Source organism: Manacus vitellinus, unplaced genomic scaffold (assembly GCF_001715985.3).
Source record: "Manacus vitellinus isolate BGI_N305 unplaced genomic scaffold, ASM171598v3 scaffold_27_pilon, whole genome shotgun sequence".
NCBI classification, from domain to species: Eukaryota; Metazoa; Chordata; class Aves; order Passeriformes; family Pipridae; genus Manacus; species Manacus vitellinus.
Genome location: NW_021940039.1, coordinates 4,061,546 through 4,083,334, shown reverse-complemented (window position 1 = coordinate 4,083,334; position 21,789 = coordinate 4,061,546). Strand labels below are relative to the sequence as shown.

Below are 21,789 nucleotides of genomic sequence, written 5' to 3'. Positions count from 1 at the left end.
CGGCTGCCAGGAGAGACGTGGGGCAGGTCAGAAGGGAGCAGGGTGAGGGCGCATTTGGCTGGCAGGACCACCCCCAACTCAGCCAGGGATGCCCCGTGCTGACCCCCACCTCCCCCCGGGACAGGCAGACTCACTCGCTCCATCGCTTGATGATGCCCGTGTTCTTCTTCGCCTTCAGCGTGTTGCTGGCTGACTCTGACAGCGGCTCGATCTCACACGACAGCCCATAGCTGGGAGGGGAGAGAGGAGGGTTTGAGCTCTCTGTGCTTCCACAAGCACCAAGGAGGCAGAGCAGGGAGTGGAGAGCAGAACAGAGTGGTGGGACCTCCCGATGCACCAGAGCGGTCCCAGGCCCCACTCACTCACCTCTCGGCCTCGCTGAGCCGCTCCAGGCTGTGGAACCAGTCCACGAACTGGTCCTCCTGCGTGAAGCTGTAGTTGTTGCAGGCTGACTGAAGCAGTTTGATCTGGGCAATGACTTCAAACTCCTGTGGCAAAGGGAAGCCATGAAACCACATCTGTTTTCCAGCCCCAGCCTCCTGCACAGACAGCCCAGCCCCACGCATGCGGGCAGGTATGAAAGACCAGAATCCCCTCCCCAAAAGTGAAGAACATGACAGTAAAAAAAGGACAGAGATCAACCCCAAAGTGACTGGCACAGTCTGGGCTTGCACCAGGTCAGCCTCCTCCTCCCCCCCACTGCTGTGTAGCTGCCAGGGCAAAGCTCTCACCTTCCTTCTCTTCTCAAAGTTGATCAGCCCACCCTGGAAAAAAGAAGGAGATGAAGGTCAGCATGGAGCAGGCAGAAAAATATTGCTCCCATCCCTCCCTGTCCCCGGCTCACTGTCACTGCAGTGTGAGTGTCCCTGCCAAGGAAGTGGCCCAATTCCACAGGCTGACAGAGGTGGATGTGCAGTGTCAGATACAGGATGCAGTGTTGGGTACAGGATGCAGTGACGGATACAGGACACACGGGGGACCAGCTCTCCTTTTATCAGCCCAGGCACTGGGAGGAAGGCAAGGAGGGGAGGATAGGGAGGAGGTACATACATCCAGGAAATCCTTCATGGCGGTGTCGAGCATCACCAGGTCCGTGAGGAAGGTGCCAAGGTAGGGAATGGTGCCCTGCATCACGCCCTGTGGGGACGGAAGGGACAGCAGGGTCAGCAGAACTGGGACCAGCCTGGGCAGACGCCGAGGAGGGGGCACAGGGGTGGCCCTGCCACACTCACCATCTCTCGCTGCTGCTGCTGCCGCTTCTGAGCCCTCTTTGGGTTGATCTCCAAGGTGGCAAATTTGGATGTGCCCTCCTGGATGGTGGGGAGAGGTGGGGATCAGCACAGGTGAGAAATTGCACTAATATCTATTAGCTAAAATTCACACCCACTTTTATTGGTACAACTTTCCTTGCAGAGGGAAAGAGGGATGAGGGGAAGAAGAGGAAATCAAAGCTGTTTTATGGCTCACAGGGAGGAGAGGCTTAGTGAATAGGAACTGCTGCTCTCATTTCCAGCTCTGTGTAAATGCCTCCTCAATGGGATGTTTTGTTCCCTTTTACATTTTGTGTCCTCTCATCCCTCAAATCAGAGCTGGACTGGGATCTGTGGAGAGGCTCCACACGCAAGAAGGACATTTTTGCTGCAGCCTTTCACCAATCCCACCACCCCACCCGGAATTAAGAGGACTTTGCACCGGGCTGTTAAAATGCAGCTGCCTCTGGAGAGAAGCTGTCACCTGGTGCTCTGGATCCCATCCCACTGCTTATCTCTGTTTGCTGAATTGCTCTGCCAGCTTCAGGCAATGAGCTTTGGGTGGAGAAGCAGAAAAGCCTGGCCTGGTCCAAAACCCCTGCCTGCTCCCCAGACTTGGCATGCCCATGTCTGCAACTCCAGCAGCTCTGCCAGGGCTTTATCCTTGCGGCTGGAACACCGTGGAAACTTCTGTCAGCATCAGCCTAAGCTCCCTGCCAGAGACAGGGCGACGTGGGTGCTGCTTCCCCTTACCTTAATGAGGAGCTCCCGGCTCAGAGAGTGGTTGTTCTCGTCGGAGAAGATCTCCGAGAGCTCGTGGAATGTGCGGAAGCTCTCCCTGCTCGGGGGGAAACAAGGGGAAAAGTCGGCAATGCTGCCACAGTGGAATTTCCTCCTCGGGCTCCCTTCTGCTCACCCAAATGACCCCAGTTATGTTCACAGCTCCAGTTGGGCCTTGCTGTTTGGGAGCTATTCCAGGGTGGTTCACACAGAGGAAGGGAAAGTGATGATGCTTTTATTTTCTCGCCCTCCTTAGGTCCCTGACACCTCACACTGGTCCCTGGGTTTTGGGCACACTGCAGTGCTGGAGCTGAGATGATCCCATTTAAACATTCAAGGGCCAGAGCATGACCTTCCCCTTGGAGCCTCCCAGCACCCCCAGGAGCCGCTTACCGCAGGACCTCATCCCAGGTCTTCTTCAGCCGGTGGACGGCGTTGCACTGCAGGGCTGAGAGGATGGCTCGGAGGGAGGAGAAGTTCTTCAGGATGCGGCACTCCTGGGAACGAGGAGATGACGGGACTCAGCGTTAAAAAGAGCTCAAGGATCTGCTGTGCTTCCAGCACAGCAAAACCTCAGCCCTCGGGCAGAGGTGGGAGGTGAGCTGTCCTACCCGAGCCACCTCGATCCACCGCTCCACCACTTTTGCCCTCTGCTGTGGCTTCAGGGACCGGTCCCCGAGGCACGTGGCGATGACACAGTTGGCCACACTGTTGAACTGGGAGACCGTGGCCCGGATGGTGGGAGCCAGGTGCTCTTTGCCCTTCTTGTCTCGCTGGGACCAGATGCAGCCCAGGCAGTGGTAAGGCACCACTTTCTTAAACAGCTCCTGGAAGAATAAAGGGATGAAGATGGGTCTCTTCGGGTTCACTGGGAAGAGAACAGGGCAGGAGGAAAAATGGATGGAAAGAGCCAGGTCTGTGTCCAGAGCACCATCGACCTGGCTGTTGAGTGAATACTCACAGCGTCCATCAGTGTGAACTGTTCTGCCACCATCTCTGGGGAGAAGGAGAGGAAATCTGGCTTCCCATCCCCAACCCCATTCTCCTCCGCCAGCTGGAAGGTGCAGCTGCCATGGTCCACAGCTGTAGGAGACAGGGTGAAGCTGAGCACTGCAGAGCTGCCACAAGCTGGGGTCCACACCGACCCACACCAGTCCCCTGTGGGCACCCACATCCCACCTCCCAGGCTCTTAAATTCCCACCTGGCTTCACACCTCGAGAAACGAGGCTCAGATAAAAGGATAGTCATTTTAAACCTGGGTGCAAGTGTCTACAGAGGATTAAAGGCAGATTAGCTAATCCACTTAGAAATCCCACTTCTGGTGCAGCTGGATTAGCTTCCCAACGTACCTCCATGTAAACACAGGTAGGGTTTATGAGTGTCCAGCCATGGGGCAAGACCGGAGGTTCTGGAGACCCTCAATGCCAACAAGTAGCACTTCTCCCTTCACCTGCAGCCTCAAATGACCCCCTACACGCAGGGGAAAGGAACCCACCTTCTGCCTCGGACTCGCTCTTCTCCTGCTGCTGGAACTGGGCCAGCAGGATGCGGGCCCGGCGCTCCAGGTCGGAGCCGGGGATGTTGTGGCGCACGTAGGAGATGAGCTGCTTGAGGCAGGTGAAGTCTGGGGGCTTGCGGAAATCCTCTGAGTACTGGTCCAGCCAGGCCCCCAGGATGGAGGAGATGGTGCTGCAGGGAGGGGGAAAACACGGGCAAACCAGAGTGAGAACCGGGTGCCAGGAGAAACCTGTGTGCGCCCCCACGAACCCCAGGCACACCTCTGGGAAAACACATCCCTTTGTAGGAGAACCAAAACACCAGAGCCACCCACAGCACAGTCACTTACTTCTTCAGCTCCATCCTCTCGTCCACAGCGTGCCTGGCATGGTCCCCATTCACCTGCACGTGGAGTTTGCCATATCTGGTGGGGCACAGAGAGGAGACAGTGAGCACCCTGGACTCAGCTGCCTCTCAGTGCTGCCTCTTCTCCCCCCACATCACCCCCAGCTCTGCCAGGGGTGAGGATGAACCTCCTACACAGTGTCCTGCTCCCCCCTCCTCTAAAACAAGCCCCCATATTACAGGAAGAGGGAAGCAGCCAGCACTGGCCACCTCACAGAGGGATATCAGCTGGAAGAGCTCCAACTCTCTGGGAAGTGGTGTCCTCCCTGCTCTGCCCCAAAACCTCCAAGCAGATGGAGTTCTGAGAAGCCATCAGCCCTCCAAGGCATTGCAGCAGAAGGTGCTGGGGCTCTCTTGGTTCAGCTCTCTGGGGTTCAGACACCAACCACCCACAGCTGTGTTCTGGGGCTCAGGGCAGCCTCACCTGTTAAGCAGCAGGTCCAGCACTTGCTTGGTGGTGGCAAAGGCCCGGTAAGTGCACAGGAAGATGGTGACATAAGTGGAATCATTGCCCTTGAAGGCTGAGACCAGGTACTCCACCAGCTTCTCCAAGGTCCCAGCTTTTATCGTCCGCACCTTACACGTCTCATAGAGGTTTAGGGCTGACTCGTTCTCAAACTGCCAGGACAGGAGCAGAAGTCAGTGGGCTGGGTGAAGACAGACACCACCAAGTGCAAAGCGTTCCCACCAGCTTCACAAGGCTCAGGTCTAGGCTGGGACCACAGACCCCTACAGTGCCTGGGGCTCTCCTAACTGGGAAAGGGAAGCTGGGTCTCCTCGGACACCAAATATCAGCAACCCAGCTGAGACAAGCATTTGGGAAATCCCAGAAGAGGCCTCAAGGTTGCCAAAATCTAGATGCAAATCAGAGTTACCCTATTTTGCCAAATGGGGCTACAGATTGTTTCCCCTGTGCCCCTTCCCACGGGGCAGAGGTCAGTGGATGCTCCCATTCCCTGCTCCCAAATTAATACATGCTTCCTGTGGCCTGGAAACCTCTAAAACCCCCAGCTTACCCCCAGCCATCGCTGCCCTTTGTTGGCCGTGTGGTGGAGCTGCACTTTCCGGAGCGATATGCTGTAGATCACACCATCCTCCAGCTCTTCTCCAATCTCCTGTGTGGAGCTCTGCATGGAAAGACAAGATACACCATGAGATAAGGAGAGCAAAGCGCAGCAGAGATGCTCCTGTGGCTCCTACAAGGCATCCCAGCAAGCCAAAGGCAACAGCTGGCAGACAGCAAGAGTCTCCCTGACCTGCTCAGAAACACAAACCCAGTGACACCAGTCTGGCCAGCTCAGCTCTGGGCCCATCTGAGCCTGCCCACAGCAGAGCCAGGACTTTGGGAAGCTGCTCTTGGTTTGCTCTTGGCTCCACTTCTCAGCCCTTCAGCAAAGCCAGGCTGTGCCAGTGCTTGGTGCCAGGCAGAGCATGGACCCCTCGCTGGGCAGCAAGGGAGGCAGTGAGAGCACACCCCATACCCAGCCCTGGCTGCCTCCCCCTTCCCAAGCCTCTGCCTTTCCCATAAGGTGACACTGCCACCTGCTCTGACTGTAATCTCAGTAATCTGTCCCTGCAGAACTGGGTACCTCTGTGCACTTCCCTAATAAATAATAACTGTCAAACCAAGCTCCCACCAGCTTTGGCAGCGCCGGGAGGCAGAAATCCAAGAGGAAGCTCAAAGCTGGGGGGGAAATCCCAGGGATCGGCATCAGGCACAGGGCACCTCTGGGCCACAGCCCAACCCAGCTCTGAGGCTCACATTTCTGCTCTGGGGGGTGGAGACCACCTAGAATTTGGTGAGGAAAGGGGTGATGCTTCTCGGGGCAGGTCCCCGGGCACGCACATCCCCCAGCACCACATGCCAGCACAGGGCTCAGCAGCAGCTCCAGCCCCACAAGGACGATTTGGTTCCTTCCTCCTCCTCCTCCTCCTCCCTCACCACGCTCTGCTGAGTCAGTGCCTCTCTTAAGATGGTTTATCCAGATCCTTTTAAACACCGTGGGGATCTCCCCCGCCCTCCAGCCCCCACACCAAATGGCGGGACAGGGTCTGACACACGGCAAAACCCACTGCTCAGCAGATGGAGAACATGCCCGAAGGCAATAAGCCGGTTAGCAGGGGGAGGTGACCACGTGTTGTGGGGCACAAGGACAAGTCTCCCCTGCATATCACACTGCCAGCCAAGGGCCAGAGCCAGCCCGTGGCTCTCCTTGCAACCGGCCCCTCCAGGACATAAAAATCCCTGAGCAGTGGCAACAACACAGGGCTTGCCAGGGAAGAAGCTGCTGTGGAGGGAGCCAGGATGGAGCCCCAGGAGCGATGCTGCTCCCTGCAAAAAATCCTCCTCCAAACTGCTCCCTGTGAACATGGGAACAGCCATGCCCAGGGCCCTCATTTCATGCATCTCCCATCTCAAGAGACACGAGCAGAGCAGGACCCTGAGCTGATGGATCACATGTGCACCCACAGGCTCTTTACCCACCATCCTTTATCCTCACTGCACTGTGATCACACCCTGCTCAAGCCAGGGGCTGGTCATTAGCAAGGAATCAAGGCAGCTCAAAGAGCAAGGGGAAACTGGAAAAAGCCTCTCATTCATGGTTGTAATGAATGAGGACAGAGAATCCCCCTGGGCAGGGTTACTGACTTTTTCACTTTCTGCTGAACCTGCTCTTCTCACTTCATGCCAGATTATGGAGAGGTTTGCTTTGCTGAAGCTTGAGGGACTGTGAGGCTCCTACCTCCAGCTCTGCTGTGAACATCAGAAGTCTTTCCCAGGATTCACTGGCTTCCAGACCAACCCTGACAGCACCTGCACAGGGCAGCAAACTAACAGATATCCTTCCTGACACCTGTGTCTGTCCCTCTCTTGTTCTGTGCTCTGGGATAAATTATGGCATAAATTTATGTTCCAGTACATTGCCCTGGGGGACTGGCACAACCTTGGGAGAGAGCAGCTTTGTATCCACTCTGGATCAACCCCCTACAGTGATGGCACCTAATCAAGTTGGCCAAGTTGTCTTTCTTCCACCTATAGATGCTGTTTCCAACAAAAAGGAAGAAAAGTCATAGATACACTTTCCAATTTGTCCTCAGAGACCATCAAACCCTGGTGCCCAGAGTGAATGTAACCCTCCAGAAATGACAGTGATGCCTCTTGAGCACACGAACCCATTACCCAAGAGGCAGTGATGGAGAAGGGGGATCACCACCAACAGGGCTTTCTTTACACCAGCTGTCCTGGGCTTTCTCTCAGTTTTCATCACCCAACCTGCATGTCAGCCCTACCCTGTGTATCTCCCAGTTATGCTGAGACTTTGGGCTGGAGGAAAGCTCTGGGTCCAGCAGAACCAGAGCCCTGTACAGTCTAACTCAGAAAAGAGACTTGGCTGGGCAGTTGTAAATCTCAGACACAAATATCTAAAAAAAAAAAAATTAGATGCCTGTTGACATGCAACTAAATTAATAAATTAAATCACATGGGGAGGGCAAAACATCCCAGGATCAACCCATGAATCACTGGCAGCTGCTGTGCAACTACAGTGGAAAGTATTGCAGGGGTTTTGGCTCCGTACTTCGTGTCCCGTGCAGGGGATACGCCCCATTTTGATGTGCGTAGAAGCACATTTCGTTTCCTTCCCATATTCAAGATTCATTCATTTTTTGTCCTGCTGACTTGTGCGATATCCCCCAAAGTTCCCCCTCTGCAAACCACACACGAAGGCCGCGGCTTCCCAGCGGTGTCTGCACCAGGCCCACGCCAAGAGCCAGCCGAGCTGCTACACTGGCACATTCTAAAATTTGGCTATTTATATTCTGCGTGAGCTTCCTCTTTCCTACGGCTGCTGCTTCTCCGGAGATGCTGATTGTGCATTCCGCGCGCGTTGGTTAAAAACCAACGGAGCAAAAAGAAGCAGCGGCAGGACGGAGCCAGTGAACCCTCACTCCCAACACCTGCACCAAAGGCACGTTTCTCCTTCTGCAGATGAGGAGGTGGGGTGGGAGCAGGGCTGGGAGAGGCTCAAAACCTTGACCTGTGGCTTATGTATGCACTGGCCACCAGCTCTGACACTCACAGTGGGATTTCCAGCAAGTCGACCGAAGCTGACTGCCTTCAAAATGGTCTCTAAAGAGACAGAGAAGTGCTGGTAAATATTACTGCAACAGTCACTCCTCCCCACTGCCTGCCTTACACGTTTGCTGGAATTTTCTGCCCCTCATAGCAGAAGGAAACATGAGTCAGGCTCAGTCAGCACAACCACAGCCTGGTGCCCACATGCAAACCCTCCTTCGTTGGTGCTCAACCTGGAGACCTGAGCACAAGACACAGTCCCTTCTGTTGGTACAAGAGATGAATCCAACAGCCCCGTGCAGAGCTTTAAATGGTTGCAACATGATTCAGCAAAGTTTTTCTGTGAAAACACTAACTTTGAGCATGTTTATGTTTATGGCATCTGCACCTTCCACCAAACTCATACGGACGGGACCCGGCACCCCAGAACGTGAGATCCAACACACCCCAAGATGGGCATCAAAAAAGGGAAGACACAGAAAATGAACATTTGACCGTGATTTCTCCAGCTCAGTGTGCAACCCTGCTCCTCTGCACACAGCAGGAAAAAGGCCTCTGGATGGAGGGGCACAAGGAAAAACCACATGTTTAACTCAGGGGTATCGGACGCCCAGTTGTGCAGAGCAGAGGCTTCTGCAGCAGCAGCCGTGAGTGAACTCTGCAGGAGTTCATCCCCTGAAATATGAGACCGGAGGTCTGCACCAGATGGCTGCCTGGGTTTGGGGACTGCCTCCTCCAACTGCAGATAGCCCCGGGCTGCCGGAGCTCCCACTGATGGTTCAAAGCCTTTGTGACTACACCAGGGAGGAATTCCCGCTCTGCTCAGTGCAATAAACTCCTCCACTGTCTGGTGAATGTTCTTGTACTCGGCGTGGTGTCAAACCCCACGTCTTCACACGGAGGTTTAATAAGGAGCTCTAAGACGTAGCCAAGGTTTGTGAGCCTGGAGGAAGGGAGTGAGGGACCCTTGCAGAGCCAGGCAGAGCAGCAGGGACTCTGCCTTTGGCTCTTCTCGCCAGCTGAAGGGAGGGGAAAATGCAAAAGCCAAACAGCAAAGCAAAATATTGGCTAGGGGTCTGCATTTTGGAAAGTGTTTGAGATCAGCCACTGAAGGTGGTTTTAGTAAGACAAGAGGATAGTTCAGGATTAAGTGTGACAGCATCCCTACACATTACACAGACAATTACCCAACAATTACCAGGTCTTAAGAGCTCTGGTCCCACGTGTCCCGGGTTAGTGCATTGGCCTCCAAAGGCGTAAAATAATGAACAGTTTGTGGAAAAAGGTATTAATTTCAGCACACGTGGAAGAGGCACAACTGCTCAAAGTGCTTTTACTGATGCTCCCTGGACAACAGCTGGTTTAACAATCAAGATATTCGTGTTACTCTGTTCCCTTTCAGTTGAGCTACACAAAATGCCTGTTCTGCACACAGGTACAACACAGAATCGAGAGTCTCTCTGCATCATGATTTCAAAATGCTGCTGCTACCAGCCACAAGAGAGAAAGTAGACACTAACCCTGCCCATGGAAAGCTGGGAATGTGTGCCTGCTGGGAATTAACAGTCCCACTGGCCAACGAGTCAAGAAAAGGCAGAGCTGAGCTCCAATGTCACAAGGAGTTTCTCATTGAAGCTCCGCGTTTGCACAAGGTTTGACAGAACCTGATGAAAGGTGGTAAAGCCAGAAACAGAAAGTGGGGGGGTTGTCTTTAGAATCCCCAGTGTTTTCTCAGAATAATCCCTTCCCACTCGCAGCGGGAAATGGGCCTTTCAGGAAACGAAAGAAACGGGCTCCACCACAGGCCATATCCTCCACGGCTGCCACGAGCCCCAGGTTAACTTTCATTTCGCCCTCGGGAGTAACCCCTGAACCGATGCAACGAACAGCAGAGAGTCTGAGGCCTCTTATGTAAACTGAAGAGTGCGACATTATGTAAAAGGAAATAGGAAAAAAGTCACCCCCGGCGAGCGAAAGGAAAACAAGTGCAGTTCTGTGAAGCGAGATAGAGACCGCAAAAGCAGAAGCACCCCCTGTCCTGCGCATCCAAAATAAGCGCACGCAGCACAACACCCTTCCTCGTGGGGACTTCCAGGCAGAAAGCCCTGAGGTGGCTGTTCCCCCACGGCTCTGCCGCTCAGGATCAGCTGTTCCTCGCACTCATCAGCAGTTTTCTTCCCCCAGCCGTGCTCAGGAAGGCTACAAGGACTGCCCAAAGCTGGTGAGGAAGCTGCCAAACTTCCCCTGTATCCAGGGGAAGGAAAGGTGCCCACGCTGGTGCCTGCCTGCGCCAGTGACTCACGGCATGTCCTTTGGATTAGCAGCCCCACTGAGGACTTTTGGTCCCAAACACCATCCCAGCAACGGCCATGGTGGCACTGGGGTACAATGGTTCCCTCCAGTCAATGCCAGCCTCGAGCAAGTTGGTAATTCCACTGCCTCCTTTCTCCCTGAGCCGTGTTCCTGTTGCTGCTGATGGAGCTCAGCCCCCCACCCGGGTGCTGCTCCCCATGTAGAGATGTTCAGCAGATAGACACAATTCCTTTGGGTTTTCAACACTCTCTGCCTTCCTGCCTGCCTCCCCCGAGCTGCTTCAAACCAGGACCGATTCCAACAGCCCATTAAAACACAAAAACAAAGGAGGAAACAGGAAAGGAACAGAAAAAGGGCCAGAAGCTAAACTTAAACCCTCCATGAAAAGGGGGTGGTTTTGCCAGGACACCAAGCCAGTGGCAACAGCTGAGGGCCTGTTCTCTCCCCATCAGCTGCTGGGCTCCACAGCTGGGCTTCCCTGACACCCTTTGCTCTGTTTCAGGTGCTTCAGCATGGAAAGCTGTGCCCACAGGGAACAGCCCTGGAGCTGTGATTCACCCTGCACCACATGCAGGATGGGGCAGAGAGGGAGGGCACATCACCCTTTATCTGCCTCTTGTGGGGATTCCCTCGGGGTTTGGGGCTCCTGAGACCGATGGCAGGTTTGACCCTGTGTCCATGAGCCAGAGGAGTTACAGACAGTATCCAGAGGCAGCCTCCTCCACCCTCGTGGCTTAGGGAGAAGGGAAAGCTGCCGGGATCGGTTACAAAGGCATCTTGTGACTCGCACGCAGTGAGTCAGTGGCTGGAGCCAGGATTAGGAGCTCAGCACTCGGGTCCAGAAACGAGACAGAGCAGATACACAGGATTCCTCCCCCATTTGCTTCTGGTTTGCTTTTAAAGAAAACTAAGAGCCTTCCCACATGTAGAGACGTTTTCGCTCTTTTTATGGTCTGGAAATCAAGAGTCAAAGACCTTCAAAGATCCTGCATGTCCACTCCATCCTCCCAGTCCTCAAGGAAAAGGATCAGGCCCCTGAGGTGGGGGGGATCAGCTTTGCTAGGGGGACTCCCCAGGGAAAAGCAAACTCCATCTGCAACAGGCAGTGCCAGAGGTGACTGGTTAACTCCAAACCCTGTGTTTCCTATGCCCAGGAGTAGAGAAATCCACCAGCACCTCCCCCTAGACATTTGCATCCCATGTGAGAACACCACCAAGCAGGACTCCCTCATGTTCCCTACCAGGGACGTGCTGGGATGGGCTCCCTTTGCGGGCTGAGGAAGGTTAGGAGAAAACTGAGTGCAGCAGGTTTTGCTTCCTCTCTAAGTTGATGGCAAAAAGATCCGGCCAACACAGCAGTTCCAGCTCTTGCTCCACAGCCCTTGGCTCTGTGTTCGTGATCTCTCTGGCGTGTGCAGCATCCCTGCTCAGCACCATCCCCTGCTCAGCACCGACGCCTCCGCAGGCGCCGCATCGGGGCCCAGGGACACAGCTGGACTTCCCTCACCGAGCAACTGCTCACAGCCCGTGGGTAATTACTGGAAGTGAAACCAGAGTGACACGACCGGTGAAAACTGGCGTGTAAAGAAATTAATACGTATTGCTCTGTAAGGTTAAATAAAGATCGAGCGCCTCGTCCTAAGTCATTTCAGCTCAGAACAGAGGTCTGTGTTTTAACAAGGTGGAAGAGAAATGTCTGTAAAAAACATAACTGAAACAAGCCCAAGAAGTGATTTTTTTTTTTCTGGGTGTACAGCAGCACCTGTAAGTCACATGCAACATGACAGCTCCCCAGTGCCTTGTTCAAATGTGAATTAAAACATGGAGAGTGTCCTGAAGAGTTCAAGCCTACCTGACCTAACATTACTCTATCAATTCCACTGCTGAAACAGGGCCCTTGTGCACCAAGTGTGTTATTTCTGTGTCAGCAAAACTGCCACGTGTACTGGCAAATGGATAGTGACGAGGCTGGCATTTGGAGATGATGTTCCTTGAAACCAATTGGAATGGTCACCCCTAAAATGTCAGTTGTGTCTTAACACACATTAACCAGGACACACAGACTTGTTCATTGCAGCAACTCCAGGGCAATAGTTGTCCCTCGCATTGTATCACAACCTGCAAGCAAGTGCATCTTTCCAAAAGTCAAGTCTTTACGCTCCCAGAGACACAAAACCTTGAATAAATATTCTCCAGCTCTCAACTCAAAGCCAATGTGCCAGTCCAGACTGTGCCAGCCAAAAAATTAATTTTAAGTAGTACCAGCTGCAGTAAAACCAGGCTCTTTTGTCAAACCTGCCCCTTGCCCTGGCACGTACACCCTGCACAAACAAAGTGCACACCTGGGCACGCTCCTGCAGCATGAGCAAGGTGGGATATGCAGAAAGGGCAAAGATACAACAGCTGCAGCAACTGCCAGGTGGGAAACACCAACCCAGCCCCCCATGCCATGCTGAACCATCCCACCGGCCTCACAGTGACCTTCCCAGGGAGTTTTATCACACACCATTCCCAAGCAGCCTGGCTAAGCTGTAAATGGCTGCCTGTGCAGTCACTCGCCTGCAGCAGCTTGCAGAGAGGAAAAGAAAGCCAAGTGCCATCTTTCTGGAATTCTGAAGGAGCACAGATCGGGGTGGACAGGCTGGAGGCTGTCCAAGAGCCCTGTCTGGTCCCAGTCTGGCAGATGGCAACTGCGCCGTCACCTTTCGCTTCCACCCGAGCGAGGTTCATCTCGATGTAGCTGAGACGTATCCATAGCTCCGACAAGCTGAACCAAAATAAACCCTCGTGAAATAAATGTGTCCACCCATGTGTGTTTACTCTGCCTGACGTCAACTGACATTCCCTCCACTAAACCTGGTGCCATCGAAGCGTGGGCGAAGATGACAAGCCCAAAGCTCCCGGGGGAAGGGGGGGGGGGGCTCCCTAAAATCCATCGCCAACCAGCGAATGTGCAGAAGAGGATGCCCGGCCCGCGGGGGGCTCCCACATGCGCACGCCACCCTGACCCTGGGCAGGGCGCTCTCCAGCCGGTTTCATTGGCAACCACTTGTTGCTGCCGGGGCCGGAGTCGGCGGCTCGCAGCGCCGGTGGCACAGGGACGGGCTCGGCGGATGGCTCCGCTCTTTGTGTGCGTGTCTGCACCAGGGTGACCCAGTAAACAGCTGAAGCAGAGAAAATGCAGGAACAATCCAGCGCGGGGAGGCAGCGAGGGGCTGCCGGTGAAAGGACGGGAGGAATAAATGCGAGGCTTTGTTCTCCGGTCGTGCCCCCCGCGCCCAGCTCCCACCCCGGCCAGGATGACGTAGGATTTCTCCATTTGCTGCCGGCCGTGCGGAGATCCAGGCTCAGCCTGGCTCGTCCCAGCCTCCTCCTGACACCCGCAGCCCCAGTGTGTCCCAGCACATCCCAGCTGCGGGTGTCAGGACATCCCCTGGCTCCAGGGAAGGGCTGGGAGAGATTCTCCCCTTGCATGGTACCCTGCTAGTTGTTCCCCTCCCTCGGGCGCCTGTGGGAAGCTGGAAGGGAGAGAAGCAGTTTTGCTCTGTAATAAAGAAAATCTCACCTTGAGAGCATTACTTAAATAGGTGTCAACGAGGCAGGAGGTGCTAAGTGAGCAGGCACAGGACAGGTGTCAACAAGCCGACACCTGGGGGGTCTGCAATCAGGATGCTCAGGCAACTCCGTGTGATTTCCACAGCTGAAGCAACTGAGAATTTAAGATTAACTGGCACCTTTAGGGAGAAATTAACTGGGGAAAAAAAAAAATAAAAATCCAGCTGTTGACAAGTGCCTGAGCACACGCATGCCAGGAGCCCCAGCAGGGAGGTCCTGCCCTGAGTGCTGGGTGTGCCAGAGCCTGTGGCACAAGGAATGTGGGCGCCCTGGCAGCCAGGCTGGTGGGATGAATTCCCTCTCCAGACACTCAGCCCTGCACTAGAGGTGAGGGCTCAACCCTGGACCATGTTGGAGCATCAGCCAGGGCAGGACCAGCAGGCAGCCAGCCCTCCCTCAGGTGTCAGCCAAACCCTGGGGGTGCAGGGAGGCAGCTTCACACAGGGTTGCTCCACTTTCCCACCTACTCTGACTCAGCATAGACTTTTGGGACCATGTTTTCTCCCACCACTTAAGACACAGCCCTTTTCCAGAGACAGCTGATGAAGACAAACCAGCACCTGCAGCAGCCCATCTGTGCCTGCTCAGGGACCCTGGGCATCGGGATTTCAACCTGGCACTGGGTCATCCAGGCATTTGCAGGCAAACATTCCCTCATACTCTTTCACAGGAGCTAAAACACCACACGGTGAGCCTGTTCCTCCTGGCCATAGCACTCTGGTGAGCCAGTACAGGCACGCTCCCACCCCGACTCGTCTGTTCCTGCCACCCTGCCCTGTTCATCCTCTGGGATTACCTCAGCCACAGGTGAGCATCCCTGCACTTCATCCTCTCATTTAATAAAATGATTTTGGGGAACACACTGTGGGATACCCAAAAAGCTGAAGTGCACAATGACCATGAGGCAGCATCAATGCTAAGAGGATAGAGGTGCCCACCTTCCTTTCCTCTGACAGTGCCTGGATAAGACAGGTCAAGCCTCCAACAGCCCCAATCCTCCCAGAGCTGAGTAACACGCTAACATCCATGGGAATGAGGGTTGGGAGAGATGGAGTTTGTGGAATACCCACCCCCCAAGAAGCACCTCGGGGAATAAGTGTTTGTTATGACACTGGTATGAGCCATAGCTACGCTCTGAGTCACCCCAGAGCTCCGAGGGAGGGACCAGCCAGGCCTGTCCTGGTGCCAGCTCTCGCTGTTGCAACCGGGACTGAATCGAGCAAACCACATTGTCTGAAAACCCAGTAATCCCAGTGCCAGTCACCAGCAACGGGCACCGCCAACGCATTGCTCAGCAGGAGCATCTGACCAGCAGAACTGCAGCTGGGACCAAATGCCCATTAAAAATACCATCAAAAGCCAACAAATAGCAACATTTGGAGAAAAGCTGGGCTGCTTAAAGATGAAAAACCAACCCGAGCGTTGGCCTTGCTCTGAACGGTGCGCAGTGATCGCTGGGTTCGCAGCATGGGAGGACTGGGGGTGACACCATCAGCCCCAGCTCACACCTCCCACATCCTCCAGCTCCTGCTGCTCCAGTGCACGGAGCCAGACCTCACCGGCAGCAGGCCACCAGCTGAGCCCTTCAGACAGGTGTCTGAGCAAAATCTCTGAAGTTTTGGCCTAAACTGGATGATGAGGTCCTGAACCCCCCAACCACACAAAGGTGTGCGTGCTCCAGCATCCTTATTCACTTCCCAGGGCTGAGCTTTCACCCTGCCAGTCCCAGGCAACGTGCTTTGCTTTGCCCAGCTTGGCTGAACGATGATTTCCTGGAGTTTGTTCCAGCTCTAAGAGGCGAACCCAAAGCAAACACATCATTTCACAGAGGAACACGCTGGCTGGAGCAGGGAGCCCGGGGCAGGCTCTCGGCTTGTGAGTCTCCATGGAGACCCAACCACTGCAAAGAGCAGGGAAAGGGTGCGTGGTTTTGCTCCATCACATGAAAAGAAGTTCTGGTAAGACGGGTAGTGAGGCCTTTGAAAAGCAGGTTTCCACACAAGCCCTGGGCTCAACTGCTGTTTGCTGAAGTGTGGTAAGCAGAGGGCAAAGCCGCTCTAAAAATAATGCCTCAGCATTCCAGATGAAGTTGCCTCTGCTGAGTTTCCTCTCCAATCTGCCCTGTTTGCAAGTTGGACCAACTTTTTTTCCTCCCCTGTCAGCTCTGAGGACTCGGCTGGTGCCTGGCAGCCAGAGCCACCTCCATCCTGTCTCTGGGGGTGTCACCAGGCAGCTGTGCCCACCGGCACCCAGCACCCCACGTGTGGAGCAGGAAAACGCCCTTTCCCATCCCAGCATGTTTCTGACAGCAGGGCTCATGGAAATACCAACTGTGTAATGAAAACAAACCCGCTGCTGCAGAGCTAAGCAAGTGAAACAGGCCACACCATGTGCCCCTGCGTGTGCTTAATCTCCACTGACATTTAGCTGTCACATAACTTCTGACCCTCAGGTAGAGAGAACTTGGCATTATCTAACATGGAAGTGCTGCCCTACAAGAACCTGTGCCAACAGAGCCCCGGGAACATAACCAAAAACTGGAGAGATGATTTGCATAACGTCACAAAAACAAACCGAACAAAATCAGGTGGAGAGGGACAGAGGTTTTGGGTGCTGCAGTCACCACTTCACTGCACCAAAGGAGACCAGTGTTTGCTCACTGCAGCCCACACAACCACGTGGCCCAGGCAGAGAATTAGGAAAGGACCTTCCTGACACCTCTGCGAGAGCTGCTCCCAGGTGTTAAAGAGAACAAAAGCCCTTCTGCAAACTCTAGATGACCCCTGAGCGCAGCTACCCCTGTGCCAGCCTGTGAGCCCAGAGCAGCCCTCACACCTCTGCCCCTCTGCAATCCCCTCCCCGTGACTCCCTTCAGACGGCCAACCTGCAAGCCTGGGGAGCAGCTGGGATTACTGGGATTAGTGCTCCATGCCAGAGCTCCCTTCCCCTAACGACTCAGGAGCAAAGTCCAAATGCATCTTTATTGGAGCTGCGTGAGCCAGGAGGGCTGGGGCTGCTGCACAGGCAGGTGAGTCCCCACACGGGGAATGAGACAAACTGACAACTCAAGTATCCAAACATGGGGAATGAGACAACTGAGGTATCCAAACATCAAAGTCCTTCCCTTGCTGCTGGGTTTCCCAGGCAGGCACATGCTGCAGCCAGAGGCTGCCACACAGTTTCAGAGTGATGCTTAACATGTCCCCCCTCCTAGGAGCCCTCGTGCCAGCCCCACCTTTCAGCCTACAGGTGCTTCTCTCTGCAGAACGAAGGTCCCACAGAGCCCTGGAGCAAAGGTACACATTTGGGAACAGCCAGGGATGCTGCCCTGGGATCTAACCCAGCGCTGTGCACACTAACAGCACGGGATGAACGCATCGATCTGGGGAAGGTACAAGTACTAAAACTCAAACTCTTTCTCCCCAAGGCCTGAGAAATGTTTCAAACCCCCAAAAACCCCCTCACCAAGACCCCACAGGTGCCGTCCCACCAAAGCAATGCACAGACTCCGACCTGCCACGAGCTGTGCCGGAGCCCCTCGGGCCCCCCGCCAGCAGCTCAGCCAGCTTTGTATCCAAATCCTGCTCCTTAGCAACCACATTTTTTCCCCCCCTCTTGCTGAGTCCGTGGGAGATGAAGAAATATTTGAGAACTGAAACAGCCCTGCTGCAAGGATATATTTAAATAAAAGGAACATGCCCGCTTGAAAGCCGGTCATTGGGCAGCTCTGGAGATAACTGCCTTAGAGAAAGTGTGAGCAGGGGACACCCAGCCTTTAAATGTGGTCTAGAGTGACCTAAATAAGCTCTCTGTTCCTTCAGTTACACATCCCTGGGGGACACAGCGGATGGCAATTAGAGAGCTGGGAAGGGTGATGGAGGAGCCGCTGGTGGTGAAGCCCTTCCTACAGCCAGACCGACCACGGTGGCCCTAAAAGCAGGTCATGCTCTGGCCCTAATTGTGGGGTGGTCACAGCCAGCCCAGCTCTCAAACAGTGGTGGGTTCCGGCTGAGCAAGACCCATCCCTGCAGGCATGGCCAGCCTGATGCTCCTTTTGCTCATCACACCCCAAAGCCAGGCACAGGGAAGCAGGGAAATACTCCAAGACTGCATTTAGTTGCTCCTGCCTGTTGATCCCACCCTAATAGCCATGAAACAGAGGGCTGGAGTGGAGGAATAGTGTGATCTGGGGGGGCTTGAAGCACCCTGAGCTGCAGCACAGGACCTCCTGCCTCCCCCACTGCAGGGAGCCCTGGGAGCAATTCCAATGCACAGGAGTGGCCTGGGGAGGGTGTGGGGGGTGTCCCATTCAGCCTGTGAATAAACAAAGATTTCAGTTTCTAGGGTTGCCAGTTTGGGATTAAATCCACTAAAACCTCAGTGGGATCCCAGCATGGGGATTCCCAGCCCTATGGAAACATGGCATGGCAGCCTCTGAGTAACACAATTCTTATACAGACACATTTAAAAGCCTCTCTCCAACTTCTCTCCGACCATATCAAATAATTATAAAAAAATCCCTCCCACTTCTGTTATTCCCACTGTGCATCAGCCACCAACAACCAGCATCTCAGCCTGCTCCCAGCCTCACCTCCGGCTCCAAACCTCCCTGGAAGTGAGCCAGAAGGTAGGTCCCCATCCAAGAAATACCAACAGATGATGTTCATCAGGCAAATTGCAAGGGACATATCAGGTTGTGCCTGGGGGAGGAGAACAGGCTGGGAGAAAAGGATCTTATTCCAAAGGCACCATAGGAAGCTAAAAGAAAATGGCTTTTAAGAGATATCTTCACCCCTCCCTCCCAGCTGTAAAGAACAAGCACTGACCTCCAAGGCATTTGGGCTGAGCCATTCAAGTTTTCAAGGATGCATTTAGCAGCTGAAAATCTAATTGTTCAGAAAACAAACAGAGCCAGAACAGCAAGGACAGGAGCTTTTTTATAAGCGTCAGCCCAGCCTTGTCTAGAGGCTCAGCAACATCAGCTTCATGAAAGTTTCAGTCTGTGTCATCTGCAGTGGTGTTTAGGGCATGCTTGGCCAGCAGGACCAGGAGAAGGGCCACAAAATTCGCTTTGTGGCTCCTGCTGGACAGGAAGGATTGACACTCACTGCTGATTTGGGACGGACTGGAACTGGAAAGGTCAAAACAAAAGATCTGCAAAGCTGCTCTGTCAATCAGAGCAGTTGAGACAGTTTAAATTTTCCATCCCCTGTGGTTGGAATCACGGCAAGAACACTTGGCTCAGGTGGCCAGGAAGCCTCCGAGTGATGCCTGGTGATCGATACCGTTGCCGCGGGATACAGGCAAAGTCTTCCCTGCCAACATCCACAGGGGCCCAGCGAGGAGCAGAGAACCAGATCCACATTCCCTGCAACCTGCCCAGCAGCTTTCCAGGGATCCTCTATTCCCTGTGGGACCAGACTGTCCACCCATGAGTTGGCACAGCTCTGCCGAAACCAGCTCTGTCCCAGTGCTGGGAACACGGTGAGCCCGGGGAGCACAGATCCCTCTGGCAGAGGTGGCAGCACCAGGCTCCCACTGCGGACCCGGGGCCATCATCAGGGCTTGGCAAAAACACTGATGGTCTCTGGAGGTTTTCCTGTTCAAATAATCTGCCTTCTCCTCTCAGCATGCATCCTGCAGAGTAACTCTACCCGAGGATCACAACCACGCCAGGCTCCTGCCACCACAGTTGTCACAACGCTGACACTTTTATCCTTTCCCCGGTCGTGAACCGAACACGCTGGAGGTTTATCAGCTCTCTGAGCATCCCAAAGCTGCTTGGGCGGCCATGGGTCACCATATACCCCTCTGGGATGCCCCTTTTCTTGCCATCACTTGCAAATGGATGGTACAGAGAAAGGAGGAATTTGTCTGCAAGTTGTTCAGGGCTGAGAGGAAAGCCTGAGCCATCAGATGCTGGGACTGTGATCTGACCATTACACAGCACAGATCATGTACAGCCCAGAACAGAAATCTGGGCAAAGACAACTTCAGAGCAGGTCTGGCTGGCAGTCCTGTCTCTGTGCCATGCTCGGGTGAGCAGGGGTTTGCTCAGTGCCAGTGGGGGCCAAGCAAAGCCTCCCTCAGCCCTGGTCACTTTTCCTTCACAGCCCCCAGGGTGATGCCAAACCCTCTCCTGACCTCCAGAGCCTCCTCCAGCCGGGATGCACAGGGGCTTGCTGGGGTGTGTGGGGGCTGCATGTGCCAGGCAGGCTCTCCCCTGGGATGAGAGGAGCAGCACATGCTGCATCACCCCCTCTTTTCCTCCCCCCTCCTCTTGCTCTCCCTGCCAAAAGCGCGGCCCCTCAGCCTCCCGGAGCGCCGCGGGCCGGCGAGGCTGGACTTCCTGCCAGGCATAACACGAACCAGATGATGTTCTCCAAACGATGTCAGTACGCCCACCCCCAGGAGAGAGCAGCAGGGAGGGGAGAGGGGGGAAAAATAAGCTGGATGGAGCTTTCCTGAACTCTCGGCAGAGCTGATGAGCCGCTGCCACCAGGCCAGAGGTGAACCGATACAGCCGGAGCCTGAGGTCATCCCTTCCTGTCCAAGGCTGACCAAGACTTCCCATCACAGGTTATGGGGTAGATTGTTTGGCACAGGGAGAAGGAGCCATCGCCCCTCAAAACACTGGCTGCCCTTGGCAGATATCTGCACAGTAACTGAAGAGGCTTTAGTGGTGATTCCCCCCCTCTACCATCCCCATTCCAGTGGGAAGCATCTAGAACAGCACATCTGCAGCTGGCTCTAAATCCCAGCAAAGCCAGACTTGCTGACCCTTGCTGATATTAACCCCTGCACCACCAGCATACAGGGCTGGGACTTCTGGATGCCAAAACCTTCCTCCAGCTGAGCCTCTCCTGACACACCGTTTGCTCCCCATCAGTGACACTCCCATCACACAATGACGATCATCCATTACTAAGATAAAAGGCCCAGCTCTGACTCAGATTATTTTGGGTGCCGTTGCATACAACTGCCATCAATAAACCACCTGGGCCTCACAGGGACCATTCTGACTTTGAACAACCCGAGGTCGAATTCAAACAAGCACAAATATTCTACATCCTCCAGGAAAGTCCTCCCAGTGCCCGTAACCTTCCCAGAGGACACTTTTGTGGTTTGGACAAGCCTGAAGGCTTTTACAAGCAGCTCAGATCTGAGCAGCCTCCTGCCACCAAAGTCTCAAATAAAATATTTAAAGCCCCCAGTTTTAACCATCTGCCCCTTTCCCTGGGTGGCTGGAGGGAGAGTGTCTGGTTTCTCCCAGCAGAGCCCAGCAGCTGCCTGCCAGTCTAGGGCACAGGGACTCACCACAAAAAAAGCTAAGCAGGAGCATCCCTTTATTTAGTAAAATGAAACACCCAAAAGTAGCTAAAGGGGCCTACAAGAAGTCTGGAGAGGGAGTTTACAAAGGACATGCAATGATAGGACAGGGAAAATAGTTTTAAGATGAAGGAGGGTAGATTTAGATTAGATATTAGGAAAAAATTCTTCCCTGTAAGGGTGGTGGGGCCCTTTCCCATGTTTCCAGAGAAGCTGTGGCTGCCCCATCCCTGGAAGTGTCCAAGGCCAGGTTGGATGGGGCTCAGAGCAACCTGGTCTAGTGGAAGGTTTCTCTGCCCATGGCAGAGGGTTGAAACGAGATGAGCCTTTAAGGTCCCTCCCAACCCAAACCACTCCGTGATTCTACGAAACAGAATTCTATAAAACATCCTACGTGTAACAGGCTGCCCACAACGAATTCCCTCACCAAACTCCGGGCCAGCTCTGCCAGCAAGGCAGAGAACCCCAAGCTAAAGAGGGGAGTGCACCAGGGCCCGCTTCGCCGCGGGCTGAGCCCTCTTCCT

The 21,789-nt window shown here is 54.3% G+C and overlaps 1 protein-coding gene across 1 annotated transcript in view; it reads right to left on the bottom strand.

Annotated features, from left to right (window-relative positions):
• Positions 1-21,789, bottom strand: part of RALGDS (ral guanine nucleotide dissociation stimulator) — a 43,587-nt gene that overhangs the window by 3,376 nt on the left and 18,422 nt on the right. Inside the window, 13 exon segments of the mRNA XM_029960572.1 lie at positions 40-230; positions 367-488; positions 732-764; positions 1,051-1,137; positions 1,233-1,310; positions 2,004-2,088; positions 2,424-2,527; positions 2,642-2,857; positions 2,992-3,113; positions 3,527-3,720; positions 3,878-3,952; positions 4,358-4,551; positions 4,950-5,060. Of these exon segments, the coding sequence (XP_029816432.1) occupies positions 40-230; positions 367-488; positions 732-764; positions 1,051-1,137; positions 1,233-1,310; positions 2,004-2,088; positions 2,424-2,527; positions 2,642-2,857; positions 2,992-3,113; positions 3,527-3,720; positions 3,878-3,952; positions 4,358-4,551; positions 4,950-5,060 (1,612 nt within the window).